This window comes from Salmo salar, chromosome ssa13 (assembly GCF_905237065.1).
Source record: "Salmo salar chromosome ssa13, Ssal_v3.1, whole genome shotgun sequence".
Classification (NCBI taxonomy): Eukaryota; Metazoa; Chordata; class Actinopteri; order Salmoniformes; family Salmonidae; genus Salmo; species Salmo salar.
This window is the reverse complement of record NC_059454.1, coordinates 27150526-27172356: the sequence shown is the minus strand read 5'-3', so window position 1 is coordinate 27172356 and position 21831 is coordinate 27150526. Positions and strand designations below refer to the sequence as shown.

Sequence of the window (21831 nt, the reverse complement as noted above, 5' to 3'; positions counted from 1 at the left end):
AGCATATGTCGGAAGTCCTTCAAGACTGTTGGAAAAGCATTCCAGGTGAAGCTGGTTGAGAGAGTGCCAAGAGTGTGCCTAGAGTGTGTAAAGCTGTCATCAAGGCAAAGGGTGGCTCCTTTGAAAATAATCTTAAATATATTTTGATTTGTTTAACACTTTTTTGGTTACTACATGATTCCATATGTGTTATCTAATAGTTTTGATGTCTTCACTATTATTTTGCAATGTAGAAAATAGTAAAAATAAAGAAAAACCCTTCAATGAGTAGGTTTGTCTAAACTTTTGACTGGGACTGTATGTGATTTGATATCATGTTTCTGGGTCATAATGCATTAGTCTACAATGTCCAAACCCAGATCCATGTACAACATTCCAGTGCATCACAGTAACAGTAGTTACCCTTTCTGTACCTTAATGTTTTTCTTAAATTCTTAGTATGTAACTTACCTGTTATTACTTCAAGGGCACTCAAGAGTCAATGGAGACATAATGGTGGCCAAGGCAATAATAGTGTCATAACACTAGTTCCTCTAGTTTCTCTGCATATTCCACTAAGTATATGTATTCATGCATGAATGTTTTATTTCTTTCTTTTTCTCTCTCTCTCTCTCTCTGTGTACATGTGTGCGGGTTTGTGTGTACATGCGTGTGCGCATGCATGCACATGTGTGTATCTGTGTGTGTGAGAAAGAGAGAGACCATTAGATTTTAATAGAAAAAAAGTTGAATATCTAATGATCCATAGTTGCACAACCATAACAATCTATAATTGGAACTGGCCAAGTCCAGTATGTGAACATGAACATTTAATAACAAATGGATGGGTTTATTCTGGGCCTCTGACAAAACATAATCTATCTTCATCACCTATTCTCTGTTCCCAGAACCTCTAGCTAATAGCAGTTTTGCTCTGGACATGCAGAACACATGTGGATTGAGAGAGAGAGAGAGAGAGAGAGAGAGCAGGACAAGAGGCGTTTTGGTCTAATACGTGAAGCTCCATCCGCATGCTGGAAATGGGTTTCAGTCAGTGTGTGTATTTGGTGTTTTCTCTCGCACGCATTACCTACAAGCAGCCACGCAACTTCAACCGAAAGAGCTGAAAAGGAAGAGAGAGCCGTGTGAGAGGAAGCAGAAACTTGACAGACCTTTCAGGACACAAGGTTGGTCAACTTTTTTAGCCAGTCATCATCATTATAAAAACAAGACCTCAAGCATTGTTTCCATTTCGTGTTGTTATCTCAGACAAGAGTTTACTGTCCACCTCTGAATATTGCATTTTATTCAACAGATACAATGTTGCTACTAATAGTAACGTAACAAATGTGACAGGTATGCCAGTTAAATCACAAAAATGTCACGTTTAGCTACATTGTTATAAGTAGCAAAATTGTATATGTTGAAACAATGGACTGTGGACCCAGATTTTTGACACAGGCTGTCAAAAATAACATAAAAGTATTTCTAGCATTTCTGGCTATATGTATTTCTTGTGTGTGCTATTTGACTCCACTTTCGACAGTGCCAAAACTGGTAGTGTGGTCGACACTGTCCACTCATGTCCCTTGAGAATGGTCGATCTATTTATAGCTTATCAGAAGCACTGTCATCAATAGTTAATTGACCCATAGCCTATTCCAAGGCGCACATTGGTTAACATGTATATTTGTTTTCACAAGACGACATCAGCTTGATATAGGTTATTATTAAAATGTAGTCAAACTCGACCTCAGGAAATAGCGCGGTTAATTCTTACTGACAGCCTCTTTTGCACGACATTCTGTAGCCTACATTCAGTCACCTTGACTGCACTGTAGCCTATTGTCAGTGCTGGACTTGGACTGAAATAGGTTCCGTTAATCATTTTGGGTGCCGGTACTGTTTATATTTAGATACAGGAGCTCCACAATACTTTTGAGTTAATATTCTCTAAGAGGAACAGGAGCTCAAGCAGTAAAACATTTGAGGTGCTGGTACTCAGCTGAGGTGAGCGTGTGCCCAAGTCAACCACTGCCTATTGTTACTGTAACATAAGACTATATTGCTATCCATTTAATGTGCACTTGCCATAAAAGTCATCTGCTGAGCGTGAAGGGGGAGGGGTTGTGGTGAAGCGTGACCACAGTCACCCGGGGGAGGCGAGTTGAACATAGGCTTACGCTTCCGTGACGTAGATCGCTGTGTTGAATTGAAAAAAAGATTTCTAAACTGCGGAATCGCTTGCTGCTGACCACCGGCCAGCCGGCAAATGAATGAAAAAGAGCGAACAATGAAAGTCTTGGTCACGTGCTTGTTTTTCGCCGGTCTGTCCTACCTGTACAGCACCGACCTAATATCTGTGCTCCGTGTTTATGTTGCAGAGTGGGTCCTCGGCGCCTCCATGCCCGAACAAGGAGCTCCGCGGCGGACTCCGCAAGGTGTCCCCTACGCCGACTTGCAGCACATCGTCAATGCCGACGGACAGCACTTGTTCTGCCGCTACTGGGAGCCGGAGGGCCCCCCAAGGTCAGTGGAAGAAATGTCATGTGATGTGTAAAACGAGGCATAATCCATAAAAGAGCGTGGATGATCGAAGACAACGACATTGTTTTCGTCACCTGCCATGTCCGGAGGTTGTGCGTGTATTTTTGAAATGATAAACAATGTCTTTATTATTTAATAGAACGTTCACAGCTATGTATCCTATGTACCCTATAATAAAAAGTCGAATTTTCAACAGAGATAATCTTTTTGAGGCTACACCAGCCTGTTAGAGACTGTCAGACTCAAAGGATACAACATAATGTTTTCAATACAGTAAGTTATTATGCACCTGTCCTTGGTCCCTGCCCCCTCACCCCAGAACACCATTTAAAATGGAACAGACTCCAATACATCAGAGACAGAGAGTTGGCCCTGGAAACAGAGGCACACAACATCTGGACTGTAGTCAAGCTAGAGTCACACCAAACCATGGAGCTTGCAGTAGCCTACAACTGACTCATGCTAGCTCTGACAAGGGGGTTGTGGTTTTACTTCTCTATAAACATGGAAGCATGTTCCTTGTTTGTGGGCGGATTGAGAATCTGTCTCGGATCACACACACAGCTCCTGTCATATAGGCCAGGCTACAGAATGTCACTGCTAGTGTATGAACCTAATTCAATCAACATTACAGTCAGTACAGACAGAGTGCAGGCTAGTCCAATGGCACAGTACAGTCAGTACAGACAGAGTGCAGGCTAGTCTAATGGCACAGTACAGTCAGTACAGACAGAGTGCAGGCTAGTCCAATGGCACAGTACAGTCAGTACAGACAGAGTGCAGGCTAGTCCAATGGCACAGTACAGTCAGTGCAGACAGAGTGCAGGCTAGTCCAATGGCACAGTACAGTCAGTACAGACAGAGTGCAGGCTAGTCCAATGGCACAGTACAGTCAGTACAGACAGAGTGCAGGCTAGTCCAATGGCACAGTACAGTCAGTACAGACAGAGTGCAGGCTAGTCCAATAGCACAGTACAGTCAGTACAGACAGAGTGCAGGCTAGTCCAATGGCACAGTAAGTACAGTACAGACAGAGTGCAGGCTAGTCCAATGGCACAGTACAGTCAGTACAGACAGAGTGCAGGCTAGTCCAATGGCACAGTACAGTCAGTACAGACAGAGTGCAGGCTAGTCTAATGGCACAGTAAGTACAGTACAGACAGAGTGCAGGCTAGTCCAATGGCACAGTACAGTCAGTGCAGACAGAGTGCAGGCTAGTCCAATGGCACAGTACAGTCAGTACAGACAGAGTGCAGGCTAGTCCAATGGCACAGTACAGTCAGTGCAGACAGAGTGCAGGCTAGTCCAATGGCACAGTACAGTCAGTACAGACAGAGTGCAGGCTAGTCCAATGGCACAGTACAGTCAGTACAGACAGAGTGCAGGCTAGTCCAATGGCACAGTACAGTCAGTGCAGACAGAGTGCAGGCTAGTCCAATGGCACAGTACAGTCAGTGCAGACAGAGTGCAGGCTAGTCTAATGGCACAGTAAGTACAGTACAGACAGAGTGCAGGCTAGTCCAATGGCACAGTACAGTCAGTACAGACAGAGTGCAGGCTAGTCCAATGGCACAGTACAGTGAGTACAGACAGAGTGCAGGCTAGTCCAATGGCACAGTAAGTACAGTACACCCACATCTCACACAACAACAACAGCCATTTACATGCCTGCACTGCGGTCTAGCAACTGTTACTGCAGCAACCATTCATCCCCCTCAGCAGCACAGTCTTACTACAGTGCTGTTACTATGGTTACCATCAGGTCCCTAGAATACTGCCAATTGAATAACTTCGACTAACAGTAGTATGGGTCAGTTTATAGTAGAGCACTGTTTGTTTAGCACATGCTATTCTTTAGACTCGGCTAGTATTTGGCATCTCATATGGGGGTGGGAAAATCAGAGAGAAAGATATTTTGGGGCTTTCTGTTCATGTGGTGGCATCATTTATAAAAATGACCATTTTGGTGTAAATCTCTACAAGCTATGGATTCTCCCCTTTATGATTTTGTGAGATCCAGCCCCTCAGTTTTTAAAGGTAGGATTAAAATGTAAAAAATGCTTGTGTAAAAATGTGTTGTAATATCAACTACATGCCGATTCTGCAAAACAGGTCAGTTGATAACATCCCTGACTGGGCATATAGAGAGTAAAGGCATCTGCGTGCTTCCCATCCAGAACAGTTCCTGGATATATTATGATGTTATTCTGGGAAGTTTTTGTTAGTTTTGGTCTTCGGCAAGTTTTTTGGGGGGGGCTGTTTGTGCACACCATTTTGTTTTCTCGAAAAGCTGAAGTTCGGAGCCGAAGTCTACGCCCCTTTGTTGGTCATTGGTCAACAGTAGAGATTCTTCAATGAAGTGTTTGTTGTCATTCAAAGATAGACGACTCGTTTTCATGCAATTGTTTTTACTTGAGAAATACTGCTAAACCTTACCCTAACATTAAACCCTAAACCTAACCTTAACTCCTAAACCTAACCAATAACCCTAATTATAACCCTAACCTCTAAGCCTAAAATAGCCTTTTTACAAGTGAGGACCGGCAAAATGTCCTCACTTCTCTGAATTTCTGTTGGTTTGCTATTACTGTGAGGACTTTTCAACAAGCATTTAATATACTCACAAGTATATTAAAACGTGTCCACACACACACACACACACACTGCATGTAGTTAAGTGGGTCATTCCACTATTGATGTTTTACACAATTGAATCAGGATTACAATAATTTCCTTACCAAACAAGGCTGACTTGAATGTTTGCCTTATTGCTTTTAGGCTCTCTCACTACTCACTTGCACAAACACACACACACACACACACACACACACACACACACACACACACACACACACACACACACACACACACACACACACACACCACGATGTGCTCATTTGGCTGTTCTGGTTGTAGCTGTATTCACTGTGATGTCCCCAGCCCTGTCTCACACAGTCTGTAGTCAGGGCTATGGCCCTGGAGTGTTGAGAAGCTTAGTCCCTTGATCTGATTAAGATGCCAGTGTTCAGGCCCTGGCCCATTTACAACCTCTCCCAACCTCGACCACACACGTGCAGCTTGATATGCCACAGAGATTGGCCAGTCTTATTGTGTTTGAGTGAATTAATCTATTCATGATAGATATCAGTCCATGTCCTATAAAACAGAGTTCAGTCTGCATCCCATAAAGAGGATTATCATCTTGGCTTGTTTCATGCTGCAGGAAAACTTGATGTTCTTTCAGGCTAGAGGCAGCATTTGATAAGCCTGGTTCAAAGCCACATTCTGGGAGACGAAGTGGGTTTCAAATTCCTTGGAGAGATTGAGGGAGGGAGAGAATTTTGACTCCCTACTACCATTCTCAAGACACCGAATATACTGAGATTAGCTCTATAGAAGTCCTACTGTCCCATGTGTGTTGGGAACATTATGTTCACACAAAGGCGCGCTTTGAGAAACTCCTTAGCCAATAAGTACATGGGAAGCTCTAGCCAGCCGGAGGCTCTCAAATAAGAACGAGAGAATGAAAGAGAGAGAGAAACTGGAACAGAGATACCAATGAAGTTTAATGAACAGCCACTCTCTTACTCTTCCTTTCACATCTCCTTCTCTGAACACATTCAGGCTAATTGCCACTGACTGAGAGCTTCACTCAGTTTTTCAAACTGGTTATAAACAGGAACTAAAGCAGCAGTGGCAAGCTGGGTTGGTTCCCTGCTCTTTCTCGTGGCTATGTGTCTGTTTTTGTAGATTAGTCCTCTGTCTGGTTCCACTTAACTCTGCTGCTCTGTGGGTAAACAAGGGTGTGTCGGGGTTCTGATAACTGCTATCGCTGGAGGATGTGGGATGGTTTATTCTGATGAAACTCTTGATGGTGATCACAAGGATGTTGTTTTTGTGTTAATGTGTGTCCATGTGCTTATGTGCATGTAATGTGACTGACTTCTCCTTCCCCATTTCTTGAAGGGCTCTGGTGTTCGTAGCCCATGGGGCAGGGGAGCATTGTGGGCCGTATGATGAGATCGGCCAGACCCTGAAGGAACAGTCTCTGCTTGTCTTTGCACACGACCATGGTGAGTTAAACACCCAGCAGCACCTCTTACAGAGCCACAGACGTAGCACTTATTTTACACTACAGAAATGACCGATTCTAAGGTTATTATATACAGTGGGGGGGGAAAGTATTTGATCCCCTGCTGATTTTTTACGTTTTCCCACTGACAAAGAAAGGATCAGTCTATAATTTTAATGGTAGGTTTATTTGAACAGTGAGAGACAGAATAACATAAAAAATATCCAGAAAAACGCATGTCAGAAATGTTATAAATTAATTTGCATTTTAATGAGGGAAATAAGTATTTGACCCCCTCTCAATCAGAAAGATTTCTGGCTCCCAGGTGTCTTTTATACAGGTAACGAGCTGAGATTAGGAGCACACTCTTAAAGGGAGTGCTCCTAACCGCAGCTTGTTACCTGTAAAAAAGACACCTGTCCACAGAAGCAATCAATCAATCAGATTCCAAACTCTCCACCATGGCCAAGACCAAAGAGCTCTCCAAGGATGTCAGGGACAAGATTGTAGACCTACACAAGGCTGGAATGGGCTACAAGACCATCGCCAAGCAGCTTGGTGAGAAGGTGACAACATTTGGTGCAATTATTCGCAAATGGAAGAAACACAAAAGAACTGTCAATATCCCTCGGCCTGGGGCTCCATGCAAGATCTCACCTCGTGGAGTTGCAATGATCATGAGAACGGTGAGGAATCAGCCCAGAACTACACGGGAGGATCTTGTCAATGATCTCAAGGCAGCTGGGACCATAGTCACCAAGAAAACAATTGGTAACACACAACGCCGTGAAGGACTGAAATCCTGCAGCACCCGCAAGGTCCCCCTGCTCAAGAATACATATACATGCCCGTCTGAAGTTTGCCAATGAACATCTGAATGATTCAGAGGACAACTGGTGAAAGTGTTGTGGTTAGATGAGACGAAAATGGAGCTCTTTGACATCAACTCAACTCGCCGTGTTTGGAGGAGGAGGAATGCTGCCTATGACCCCAAGAACACTATCTCCACCATCAAACATGGAGGTGGAAACATTATGCTTTGGGGGTGTTTTTCTGCTAAGGGGACAGGACAACTTCACCGCATCAAAAGGACGGGGCCATGTACCGTCAAATCTTGGGTGAGAACCTCCTTCCCTCAGCCAGGGCATTGAAAATGGGTTGTGGATGGGTATTCCAGCATGACAATGACCCAAAACACACGGCCAAGGCAACAAAGGAGTGGCTCAAGAAGAAGCACATTAAGGTCCTGGAGTGGCCTAGCCAATCTCCAGACCTTAATCCCATAGAAAATCTGTGGAGGGAGCTGAAGGTCGAGTTGCCAAACGTCAGCCTCGAAACCTTAATGACTTGGAGAAGATCTGCAAAGAGGAGTGGGACAAAATCCCTCCTGAGATGTGTGCAAACCTGGTGGCCAACTACAAGAAACGTCTGACCTCTGTGATTGCCAACAAGGGTTTTGCCACCAAGTACTAAGTCATGTTTTGCAGAGGGGTAAAATACTTATTTCCCTCATTAAAATGCAAATAATTTTATAACATTTTTGACATGCGTTTTTCTGGATTTTTGTTGTTGTTATTCTGTCTCTCACTGTTCAAATAAACCTACTATTAAAATTATAGACTGATCATTTCTTTGTAAGTGGGCAAACGTACAAAATCAGCAGGGGATCAAATACTTTTTTCCCCCACTGTAGTAGTGAGGATGGTGTTAATACATGTCATTTGTCTACGACAGTCAAATCTTTTTCCATTGAGTTTCAAAGTAATAACCAAAATATTGAATCACTAGGTGAGAATGGGATTTTTGACACAGACGAGCATGCACACACACATACCCTTCACTGCAGAGAAGCAAAGAACGGTATCGCCTGACAGACACCAATGGGCTTCCATTGCACCATTATCAGTGGAAGCTATGAGAGAGAAAGGCACATGTTCTGAATGTTTTCTTTTAGCAGCGTTGGCAAGGTTAAAGGGGGGGTTAAGTTTTAAAGCTCATTTCCTGCAATTATACACATTTGCTTATGCCTTGTTTTTATGCTATCTGAGTGACTCAAACATTATAACAAAATCTATGCTATGCCATTTTTTTTAAATGTTAGATTGTCCCTGAATGTCTATTTTAGTGATTATATTTTATATTTGAGATTCTTCAAAGCAGCTGTCCTTTGCCTTGATGACAGCTTTGCACACTCTGCATTTTCTCAACCAGTTTCATGAGGTAGTCACCTGGAATGCATTTCAATTAACAGATGTGCCTTGTTAATTTGTGGAATTTCTTTCCTTCTTAATGCATTTTAGCCAAGGTAGGGGTGGTATACAGAAGCTAGCCCTATTTGGTAAAAGACCAAGTACATATTATGTTAAGAACAGCTCAAATAAGCAAAGAGAAACGACAGTCCATCATTAATTAAGACATGAAGTCAATCTGGAAAATGTCAAGACCTTTGAAAGTTTTTTCAAGTGCAGTCGCAAAAACCATTAAGCACAATGGTGAAGCTGGCTCTCATGAGGACCTCCACAGGAAAGGAAGACCCAGAGTTACATTTGCTGCAGAGGATAAGTTCTTTAGAGTTAACTGCACCTCAGATTGAATCCAAATAAATGCTTCACAGAGACACATCTCAACATCAACTGTTCAGAGGAGACTGCGTGAATCAGGCCTTTGTGGTCGAATTGTTGCAAAAAAAACACTACTAAGGACACCACTAAGAAGAAGAGACTTGCTTGGGCCAAGAAACACGAGCAATGGACATTAGACCGGTGGAAATCTGTCCTTTGGTCTGATGAGTCCAAATTTGAGATTTTTGGTTCCAACCGCCGTGTCTTAATGAGATGCAGAGTAGGTGAACGGATGATCTCTGCATGTGTGGTTCCCACCGTGAAGCATGGAGGAGGAGGTGTGATGGTGTGGGGGTGCTTTGCTGGTGACATTGTCAGTGATTTATTTAGAATTCAATGCACACTTAACCAGCATGGCTACCACAGCATTCTGCAGCGATACGCCATCCCACCTGGTTTGCGCTTAGTGGGACTATCATTTGTTTTTCAACAGCACAATGACCCAAACACACCTCCAGGCTGTGTAAGTGCTATTTGACCAAGAAGGAGAGTGATGGAGTGCTGCATCAGATGACCTGGCCTCCACACTCACCCAACCTCAACCCAATTGAGATGGTTTGGGATGAGTTGGACCGCAGAGTGAAGGAAAAGCAGCCAACAAATGCTCAGCATATGTGGGAACTCCTTCAAGACTGTTGGGAAAGCATTCTAGGTGAAGCTGGTTGAGAGAATTCCAAGAGTGTGCAAAGCTGTCATCAAGGCAAAGGGAGGCTACTTTGAAGAATCTAAAATATATTTTGATTTGTTTACACTTTTTTGTTTACTACATGATTCCATATGTGTTATTTAATCATTTTGATGTAGTCACTATTATTCTACAATGTAGAAAACAGTAAAACTAAAGAAAAACCCTTGAATGAGTAGCTGTGTCCAAAGTTTGGACTGGTACTAATATATATATATATATTTGTGTGGTGTGCCACTATTTAGCAGCAGTGGTGTGCCACTGCTCAATGCATATAGGGGAAACACTGGCTTCATTGGCATGTTCAGAGCAAAGTGTTGGAAGGAAATGGGAGGAGGGATGGATGGCTAGCACGTGGATTGACATGTACAGGGATGGAAATGGCTCTCTTCGCTCTCCCTCTTTTCTGTACAGAGAGTAATGAGGGGGAGAGTGGGGCAATTTATTCCCCTCTTGTCTCTGTAACTCAGTAGTTTCTCTCATCTCATCTCGTGTCTCTCTCTCCCTCCATCAGTTGGCCATGGTCAGAGTGAAGGAGACAGGATGAATATTAAGGACTTCCAGGTGTTTGTCAGAGACTCCCTCCAGCACATTGACCTGATGAAGGGACGACACCCTGACCTGCCAATCTTCATCATTGGACATTCTATGGTGCGCTACCCTCTTTAGTTTCCTCCCTGACCAAACATTGAGACTGTATTATTGCCAGGTGCTATGGTATGTTTACCTCTTAATACAATACAGGACAAACTGTTTTCTCAGAGGTCATAGGGCCAGGGTTACCTTAAAGCTATATCCATCACACAAACATTAGACAAGGCCTGCATTCAACACCCCTGCACTCAGTGTGACTCAAATGACCACAGATGCTCTGACATCACAGCTGACGTGTATGCCATCATTTATTCTACAAGCTCTTGGGAGATGGTGTCCTTTGAAAGTCTAGCATTGTAAGAACCAATAGTGCCAAGTCAGGCTTTCAAAAGGATTTACCGTATTTAGCATTAGAGGCCTCGTTTCCCTTCCGTGCTGCTCTTTCCTGTCTATGTTTGCTTGTTCTGCTGTTCTATGACTGAACTCTGCTTCTGTGACGTAAAGCCCACAAACAATGGAAACCACCTGTAGCCTTTAGGTCAAGATCCTCATTGTGATAGCAATCCTTTAGATTCCCTCATGTACCACCAGCCATGCACATATAGACAGCCTTCCCCTGGGTTTGACCTGCTGTTATAATTAGAGTACTTTGCTTCACTATGACTGGAACGTAGGCAATTTTAGTAGAGTAAATGTTTAGAACGTCTGAACGTAAACATTTAAACAGGACGTTTTAATGGGAAGTTATTGGAATGGAAAAGCCTGTGGCGTGAGGTAAGGCTTGGCATTTTTCAGACATGTGGGCCGGCTTCCCGGACACAGATGATGCTTAGTCTAGGACTAAAAGGTATGCTCAATGGAGAAGCTCCATTTAAAGTCATTTTTAGTCCAGGACTAGGCATAATCTGTGTCTGGGAAGCCAGTCCCAAATGAATATGAAAAAGCAATGCTTAGAACCCATGTCTGATGCCTTGAGACTGTAATGTACGAGCAGCGTCAAATTGTGCACTTCTTGTGTCGGACAAATTCCACCACCACTATTGGCATTAAAGCCCTGAAGCCTGTAGTCTCAGTCAACATGACAAATCAGAGGACGATTTTCAAAAAGTAAGTGAATATTTAATCGTTATTTTTGAATGTGTGAAACCTGTGCCGGTGGAAAAATATTTTGATGTGGGGCGCCGTCCTCAAACAATCGCATAGCATGTTTTCGCAGTAATAGCTGCTGTAAATCGGACAGTGGAGTTAGATTAACACGAATTTAAGCTTTCAGCCGATACAAGACACTTATATGAACATAAATGTTTAAAATCCATAATATTTCTGATTATTTATTTGAATTGCGCACTCTCCAGTTTCACCGGAAGTTGTCTCGCTAGCGGTACACCAATCCCTAAGAAGTTTTTTAAAGACCTGAAGCCTGTGGTCTCAGTCAACACAAATGGCATGTTTAAGATTACAGAGGAGAATCTTAATCCAGATACACATAGTCCCAAAGCATCCTTTACTGCAGTGCATGCACTGACCACTGATGAATTGACCAGTGACCCTCACTGCCCTCAAAAACAGACCCTCTTATCCAAGCTAAACCTTGCTACACTGCCTACTCTCCTACTGACCTTTCACTGCTGTCCTGGTTAGTGAGCTATACAGACCGTTGCTCCTTACTGACCAATTTCTCCCTCCATCCCTCCTTCTCCTCCTCTCTTTCTGTACTTACTGACCACCTAACTCATTCCTCCCCCCTTCCCCATCTCCCACTCTGGTTCTGTAGATCTGGCCCTCTTCCATGTCCAACTTCGTCAGAACCAGGCCTTTATGTAATGTCAGTATGTTAGGGCCTTACATAACCACAATCCAAGTATTCATAGTGTCAGGGGACGCAACACTATGCAAGTATTTTTCCCCTCATTGCAGTCGGGGGTTAGTGTTTGTGTGTATTTCTAGTGGAGGCCTCTCTCATCAGTTCCTTAAAGAGCCTCTCTGTTTCTCGCTCAACCCTCCAAAGATAGATAGATAGATCTCTCTCTCTCTCTCTCTCTCTCTCTCTCTCTCTCTCTCTCTCTCTCTCTCTCTCTCTCTCTCTCGAAACACACAGGGAATCTCATTGCCGATAGGTACTTATCACAGTGGGATGCCGTTCCTTCTCTTGCTAGAACAAAAGCGGTACTTGCAGCGTGCTGACCGAGTTGCGACAAACCTACCGATTCTACTTGAACACAATGCTCGTCAGTGGCCAACAAATTGACTTTGAGCCAATCAGAGAACACAACCCCCCACGTGGGGGAGCCAACCAAAAAAAAAGCTAAGAATTGGGCATTTTCTCCATACACCAATGGATGAGCCAGTAACACTTCATATGCAATGTAGGCTATGGGTGGTAGCTAGCTAAGTGCACAGACGCAATGCACACAACACTAAATACTTCCTCCAAGCTAGCTAACCACTGTAGCTAGTATTGACGTTATAATTAAATCACAATGGATTAACTAGTTTCCATGAAACGGCTGCCTGTGTTAGCTGATCCTTAGCAGTGTCCTTAGCTAGCTAGCTATGTTGTACTAACTAGCAAATATGCTAATGTTAGCTAGCTAGGTAAACATTTGGCTATGGGCTGGCACTGGCAGTTTGGGGTTATGGAAAGGGAATTAAATTGTTTCTTTGTCATCTTGCTAGGTTGTTATCTAACTGGCCATCTGGCTGGTGTCAATAATGGCTTTCTAAAAAATAGCAACATTAGTGCAGATCTCTTGATATCTAGACCATAAGCAATACGCACGGATATGCAGTGCCAAACATCGCTACTGCCACCTAGGGTTTGGAGTATTTTAACAAGGTGTTAACTGGTTGATGACTTCCAAAGTCTTTGTTGTGTGAACACAAAAGAGATTGACTGCAGACACTGTTCAGAGGTGCTAAGTACTGTCGGCATTTGTGGTCTCTCTTGATTAGTTATTAGAGAGATCCAAGAGATACACAGAATATTTTAATTATACAGTGCATTCGGATAGTATTCAGACCCCTTGACTTTTTCCACATTTTGATACGTTACAGCCTTATTCTAAAATTGATTAAATTGTTTTTTTCCCCCCTCATCAATCTACACATAAAATCCCATAATGAGAAAGCAAAAACAGGTTATAATTTTCAGCAAATTCTTAATAAAAAAAAAACTGATATCACATTGTCATAAGTATTCAGACCCTTTACTTAGTACTTTGTTGAAGCACCTTTGGCAGCGATTGCAGCCTTGAGTCTTCTTGAGTATGACACTACATGCTTGGCACACTTGTATTTGGGGAGTTTCTCCCATTCTTCTCTGCAGATCCTCTCAGCTCTGTCAGGTTGGATAGGGAGTGTCGCTGCAGAGCTATTTTCAGGTCTCTCCAGAGATGTTTGATCGTTTTCAAGTCCGGGCTCTGGCTGGGCCATTCAAGGACATTCATAAACTTGTCCCGAAGCCACTCCTGCGTTGTCTTAGCTGTGTGCTTAGGGTTGTTGTCCTGTTGGAAGGTGAACCTTCGCCCCAGTCTGAGGTCCTGAGCGCTCCTGGAGCAGGTTTTCATCAAGGATCTCTCTGTACTTTGCTCTGTTCATCTTTTCCTCGATCCTGACTAGTCTCTCAGTCCCTGCCGCTGAAAAACATCCCCACAGCATGACGCTGCCACCACCATGCTTCACTGTAGGGATGGTGCCAGGTTTCTTCCAGACGTGACACTTGGCATTCAGGCCAAAGAGTTCAATCTTGGTTTCATCAGACCAGAAAATCTTGTTTCTCATGGTCTGAGAGTCCTTTAGGTGCCTTTTGTCAAACTCCAAGCGGGCTGTCACGTGCCTTTTACTGAGGAGTGGCTTCTGTCTGGCCACTCTACCATAAAGGCCTGATTGGTGGAGGGCTGCAGAGATGGTTGTCCTTCTGGAAGTTTCTCCCATCTCCACAAGGGAACTCTGGAGCTCTGTCAGAGTGACCATACGGTTCTTGGTCACCTCCCTGACCAAGGCCCTTCTTCCCCTGATTGCTCAGTTCGGCTGGGCGGCCAGCTCTAAGAAGAGTCTTGGTGGTTCCAAACTACTTCCAATTAAGAATGATGGAGGCCACTATGTTCTTGGGGACCTTCTATGCTGCAGAAATGTTTTGGTACATTTCCCCAGATCTGTTCCTCGACACAATCCTGTCTCGGAGCTCTCCGTACAATTCTATCAACCTGTCATCTATAAGTCTTTGCTAGGTAAAGCTTCGCCTTATCTCAGCTCACTGGTCACGATAACAACACCCAACTGTAGCATGTGCTCCAGCAGGTATATCTCACTGGTCATCCCCAAAGCCAACACCCCCATTTGGCCGCCTTTCCTTCCAGTTCTCTGCTGCCATTGACTGGAACGAATTGCAACAACAACAACAACAAAAAATCGCTGAAGCTGGAGACTTATTTCCCTCACTAATATTTCCCTCACTTACTTTAAACATCAGCTATCTGAGCAGATAACCGATCACTGCAGCTGTACATAGCCCATCTGTAAATAGCCCACCCAATCTACCTACCTCATCCCCATATTGTTTTATTTACTTTTCTTCACTTTTGCACACCAGTATTTCTACTTGCACATCTGCACATCTATCACTCCCGTGTTAATTTTGCTAAATCATAATTACTTGCTACTATGGCCTATTTATTGCCTTACCTCCTCACGCCATTTGCACACACTGTATATAGACTTTCTTTTTTTTCTGTTGTGTTATTGACTGTATGCTTGCTTATCCCATGTGTAACTCTGTTGTTGTTTGTGTCACACTGCTTTGCTTTATCTTGGCCAGGTCGCAGTTGTAAATGAGAACTTGTTCTCAACTAGCATACCTGGTTAAATAAAGGTAAAATAAAAATAAAAAACCTCATTGCTTGGATTTTGCTCAGACACTGTCAACTGTGGGACCTTATATAGACAGGTGTGTGCCTTTCCAAATCATGTCCAATCAATTGCATTTACCACAGGTGGGGTCCAATCAAGTTGTAGAAACATCTCAAGGATGATCAATGAAAACAGGATGTACCTGAGCTCAATTTCGAGTCTCATAGCAAAGGGTCTGAATACTTATGTAAATAAGGTATTTCTTTATTTTATTTTTAATACATTTGAAAAAATGTCTAAAACCTGTTTTCGCTTTGTCATTATGGGGTATTGTGTGTAGATAGAATAGGATTTTTATTTTTATTTAATCCATTTTAGAATAAGGCTGTAACGTAACAAAATGTGGAAAAAGGGACGGGGCCTGAATACTTTCCGAATGCACTGTATATGCCATTTAGCAGATGCTTTTATCCAAAGCAAGTTGGTCATGCGTGCATATGTTTTACCTCTGGGTGGTCCCGGGAATCAAACCTACTACCTAGCATTACAAGTACCATGCTCTACCAACTGAGCTAAATTGTATGGTTATTACTAAATAGATCTAGCTATGTTGGTGCTATATATGTGATCTATTTAGAGGTTCACTCGATAGAGGCCCCCACTCTCATGAATATTCAAATGTCTGGGCAGACAAACACTGTTCAAACAAATTGGTCTCCCAGAAAAACATCAAGAATTATCTGTTCCAAATTGATTAATTCTAGAAAGCGGTTGTGCATCTCCTAATTTGTTTACCCTCGCTTATTTGATTTAAATCACAGAAGATGTCATAACTTCTCTTCCTTTTCCCCTTTCATTCAGGGTGGAGCGATTTCCATTCTGACGGCGTGTGAACGACCAAATGACTTTGCCGGTGTGGCTCTGATTGCTCCTATGGTCAAGATGAACCCAGAATCTGCCACACCCTTCAAGGTGGGTTTCACCCATACAAATATGCTTTACTTGCTGCCCACCCATCATCCTCCCAATAACTTGAATGAGGATGCCCATTCTGGGATTTCTAGTTCTATGGTTTTACCTGCACTCAGTCCCTTCTCATTTAGCGGGTCACCAATGTCTACAGCTCCATACAACTCAGTACCATACCATTTGTTTTTACAACTACTTAACCACTGACCAGAGCTGTATTAGTTCCCTACATGCCTTTGTAATCGCTGTGGATTTCCCTCTTTGTTGTCTACAGGTGTTCCTGGCTAAAGTCCTAAATCACATGGTGCCTAGTCTCTCTCTGGGCTCTATTGAGTCTAAATGGGTTTCACGGGACCAAAAACAGGTGAGACTGATCTATGGAATGTGTGTGTACATACATCCGTGCGCAAATACATGAAGCAGATGTTTAGGATGTAGAAGTTAGAGTTAAAGAGTTTATTTAGTCACAAGGGACAATGTGATTGAATGAAGAAAGAGAGTTGGAGATAAGACTGGATAGGAGCCCATATGTCTGGGTTTGTGTATGTTTTGCAGTTTCAAAGGCAGCTCCACAATAGAGGCTTGACTGAGATCCAGGCCTAGGGATTTTCCACGTCGTCCAGCTCTCTGTTTACACCCAAAGCTACCCTTTAACAAGGGAAGCAACAGACAACAATGGGTATCGGGCTCTCACCCTTCCCTCCTTTCACTACCTGTTGTGTTGAGGAAGTGTACTTATTACAACAAATGCAGGTCTGATGTCAAGCTTCTAGACAGAAAATAGGTCATGAGAGTGTTACAGTTCTCCATTTGTTAATTATTCAAGTCACCCAGGATATGGCCTTAGATAAGCTTCAGCAGTGAGTGGTATATACTGTACACTGAATGTATTCAGGCCAGATCTTGTCGAGAAGTATTTGCATCATGTGTCAGTATTGAGAAAGCCAAGTACCCTGTGGGATACTATCAGTGAAGGTCTAAAGGAAATGAAACATGCTCAGCGGTTCCTTCCTTTACCCTGCAGGTTGAGGCGTATGACAATGACGAGTTGAACTATCACGGTGGGATGCGTGTGTCATTTGGCATGCAGCTGATGGGTGCGGCGGCGCGGATCGAGAGAGAGGTCCCTGCCATCACCTGGCCCTTCCTGCTTCTCCATGGTGACGACGACAAGCTGTGTGACATTAGAGGGTCCCAGATGATGTTTGACATGGCCCAGAGCACAGACAAGAAGATTAAGGTGGGACCAGCACCAGAGACATACAGTACCAGTCAAAAGTTTGGACACCTACTCATTCCAGGGTTTCTCTTTATTTTGACTATTTTATACATCGTAGAATAATAGTGAAGACATCAAAACTATGAAATAACACATATGGAATCATGTAATAACCAAAAAAGTGTTCAACAAACCAAAATATATTGTAGATTCTTCAAAGTAGCCACCCGATGACTTGATTACAACTTTGCAGACAGGCCGAAACCAGACATGTCTCAACAGATGTGAATAGGTCAGACACTAAGTCATACAAACTGATATAGACAAGCCAGTATATTTAGAAAGGACACCATCTTATCTGCTCTTGAACTTTTCTATTTTCTGCTCTTTAACATTCTGTATTTGTTTCACTGGCTGTTCCAAGTCCATACATTATCACATATGAGAGAGAGAGAGAGAGAGAGAGAGAGAAACACACACACACACATACAGAGAGAGAGAGAGCAAGTTCAAATTCAAGTCTGCAATTTAAAGCACTTCAAACCCAAGAGCTGAGCCCAGAAACGAGCCCTCTCAGTCAGCTGGTGTTGGACCTCACCAACCAAGCTGACACCAGCACTGCTTCAAAAGAAAGAATTCAAATAAACAAAATCATGAACCAATCAAAGGACTCATATTTACAACATTGGAAAAACGAAACAAAATCCCAAAGCCGACTAAATTGCTATCTGACCCTAAACAGAGAATATGAATTGGCTGATTATCTCTACTCTGTCAGAGATACCAAGCAGAGACAGATCCTTACCAAGTACAGGCTGAGTGACCACCGATTGGCAATAGAAACCAGCAGACATAAAAAGACATGGCTACCCAAAGAGGAGACAGGAGAGGTAGAGACAGAGATGCACTTTCTCCTTTACTGTGATAAATATTCCTCACAAAGAGATTCCTTATTCACAGAAATGACTACATTTATTCCAAATTTGAACTTATTAAACCCAGAGGAAAAAGTAAAAATACTCATGGCTCCTCTTGCAGCCAAATATGTATTTGCCTGCCATAGCCTGAGGGACACTGGATAATAACATCTGCATAGTAAGCAGTAACTTACTTATTATTACTATTACTATTGTAAACACAATATTATTACTATTACTATTACTATTGTTATCATTCCAAATAGTAGTGGTATGGGTGGTAATGGTAATGATAGCAGTTTAGTGATGGTGGTGGTAGTGGTAGTGGTAATGACGATAGTAGTTGTAGTACTGATGTAATGGTGAAGATGACCGTTATTTAGTTATAAGTTAATTATAGTTTCATTTTCCATATTTAGATTTTTATATTTAATTTTGTATTATTTACTGCCATTTTATATTATTATTTGTTATTATTTATAATTTTATTACAATGTATATTGTATACATTGTTTCTTTGGCAATATTGACAATGTTTTTCATGACAATAAAGCAGCTTGAATTTGAGAGGGAAACGCACACAGAGAGAGAGAGCGATAGGGGGGGAAACACACACAGCGAGAGGGGGGGAACACACACAGCGAGAGAGAGAGAGAGAGGGGGGGAAACACACACAGCGAGAGGGGGGGAAACACACACAGCGAGAGAGAGAGAGAGAGGGGGGGGGAAACACACACAGCGAGAGGGGGGGAAACACACACAGTGAGAGAGAGAGGGGGGGGGGAAACACACACAGCGAGAGGGGGGGAACACACACAGCGAGAGAGAGAGAGGGGGGGGAAACACACACAGCGAGAGAGAGAGAGGGGGGGAAACACACACAGCGAGAGGGGGGGAAACACACACAGCGAGAGAGAGAGGGGGGGAAACACACACAGCGAGAGAGAGAGAGGGGGGGAAACACACACAGCGAGAGAGAGAGAGAGAGGGGGTGGGAAACACACACAGCGAGAGAGAGAGGGGGGGAAACACACACAGCGAGAGAGAGGGGGGGGAAACACACACAGCGAGAGAGAGAGAGAGAGAGAGGGGGGGGAACACACAGCGAGAGAGAGAGAGAGAGAGAGGGGGGGAAACACATAGCGAGAGAGAGGGGGGAAACACACACAGCGAGAGAGAGAGAGAGAGAGAGAGAGAGGGGGGGAAACACACACAGCGAGAGAGAGAGAGAGAGAGGGGGGAAACACACACACAGCGAGAGAGAGAGAGAGAGAGGGGGAAACACACACAGCGAGAGAGAGAAAGGGGGGGAAACACAGACAGCGAGAGAGAGAGAGAGGGGGGGGAAACACAGACAGCGAGAGAGAGGGGGGGGGAAACACACAGCGAGAGAGAGAGAGAGCAGGCGGAAACACACAGTGAGTGAGAGAAAGAGAGAGAGAGGGGGAAACACACACAGTGAGTGAGAGAAAGAGAGAGAGAGGGGGAAACACACACAGCGAGAGAGAGAGAGAGAGAGAGAAACACACACAGCGAGAGAGAGAGAGAGAGAGAGAAACACACACAGCGAGAGAGAGAGAGAGAGAGAGAAACACACACAGCGAGAGAGAGAGAGAGAGAGAAACACACACAGAGAGAGAGAGAGAGAGGGAAACACACACAGCGAGAGAGAGAGAGAGAGGGAAACACACACAGCGAGAGAGAGAGAGAGAGAGAGGGAAACACACACAGCGAGAGAGAGAGAGAGACAGAGGGAAACACACACAGCTAGAGAGAGAGAGAGGGAAACACACACAGCGAGAGAGAGAGAGAGAGAGAGAGAGAGAGGGAAACACACACAGAGAGAGAGAGAGAGAGAGAGAGAGAGAGAGAGGGAACACACACAGCGAGAGAGAGAGAGAGAGAGAGAGAGGGAAACACACACAGCGAGAGAGAGAGAGAGAGAGAGAGAGAGAGAGGGAAACACACACAGCGAGAGAGAGAGAGAGAGAGAGAGAGAGGGAAACACACACAGCGAGAGAGAGAGAGAGGGAAACACACACAGCGAGAGAGAGAGAGAGAGAGGGAAACACACACAGCGAGAGAGAGAGAGAGAGAGAGAGAGGGAAACACACACAGCGAGAGAGAGAGAGAGAGAGAAACACACAGAGCGAGAGAGAGAGAGAGAGAGAGGGAAACACACACAGAGAGAGAGAGAGAGTGAAACACACACAGAGAGAGAGAGAGAGAGGGAAACACACACAGCGAGAGAGAGAGAGAGGGAAACACACACAGCGAGAGAGAGAGAGAGGGAAACACACACAGCGAGAGAGAGAGAGAGAGGGAAACACACACAGCGAGAGAGAGAGAGAGAGGGAAACACACACAGCGAGAGAGAGAGAGAGGGGGGGGGAAACACACACAGCGAGAGGGGGGGAAACACACACAGCGAGAGAGAGAGAGGGGGGGAAACACACACAGCGAGAGGGGGGGAAACACACACAGCGAGAGAGAGAGAGAGGGGGGGAAACACACACAGCGAGAGAGAGAGAGAGAGAGAGGGGGGGAAACACACACAGCGAGAGGGGGGGAAACACACACAGCGAGAGAGAGAGGGGGGAAACACACACAGCGAGAGAGAGAGAGGGGGGGAAACACATAGCGAGAGAGAGGGGGGGAAACACACACAGCGAGAGAGAGAGAGAGAGAGAGAGAGGGGGGGAACACACACAGCGAGAGAGAGAGAGAGAAGGGGGGGAAACACACACACAGCGAGAGAGAGAGAGAGAGAGGGGGAAACACACACAGCGAGAGAGAGAAAGGGGGGAAACACAGACAGCGAGAGAGAGAGAGAGGGGGGGAAACACAGACAGCGAGAGAGAGAGGGGGGGGAAACACACAGCGAGAGAGAGAGAGAGAACGGCGGAAACACACAGTGAGTGAGAGAAAGAGAGAGAGAGGGGGAAACACACACAGTGAGTGAGAGAAAGAGAGAGAGAGGGGGAAACACACACAGCGAGAGAGAGAGAGAGAGAGAGAAACACACACAGCGAGAGAGAGAGAGAGAGAGAGAAACACACACAGCGAGAGAGAGAGAGAGAGAGAGAAACACACACAGCGAGAGAGAGAGAGAGAGAGAAAAACACACAGCGAGAGAGAGAGAGAGGGAAACACACACAGCGAGAGAGAGAGAGAGAGGGAAACACACACAGCGAGAGAGAGAGAGAGAGGGAAACACACACAGCGAGAGAGAGAGAGAGACAGAGGGAAACACACACAGCTAGAGAGAGAGAGAGGGAAACACACACAGCGAGAGAGAGAGAGAGAGAGAGAGAGAGAGGGAAAACACACAGCGAGAGAGAGAGAGAGAGAGAGAGAGAGAGTGAAACACACACAGCGAG

At 44.3% G+C, this 21831-nt stretch overlaps 1 protein-coding gene across 3 annotated transcripts in view; it reads left to right on the top strand.

Moving 5' to 3' along the window:
- The first annotated feature begins 930 nt into the window (after positions 1–930).
- The window catches only part of LOC106566779 (monoglyceride lipase), a 38541-nt gene continuing 17640 nt past the window's right edge, over positions 931–21831 (top strand). The window contains exons 1-7 of one of the 3 annotated variants that reach the window (XM_014135167.2): positions 931–1166; positions 2364–2508; positions 6493–6599; positions 10419–10555; positions 16208–16318; positions 16590–16679; positions 17340–17555. In XM_014135167.2, the coding sequence (XP_013990642.1) occupies positions 2384–2508; positions 6493–6599; positions 10419–10555; positions 16208–16318; positions 16590–16679; positions 17340–17555 (786 nt within the window). In that variant the 5' untranslated portion in view covers positions 931–1166; positions 2364–2383. Of the gene's footprint in view, positions 1167–2172; positions 2509–6492; positions 6600–10418; positions 10556–16207; positions 16319–16589; positions 16680–17339; positions 17556–21831 lie in introns of those variants that run through there. The other 2 variants (XM_045693090.1, XM_014135166.2) reach the window with 2 other exon arrangements.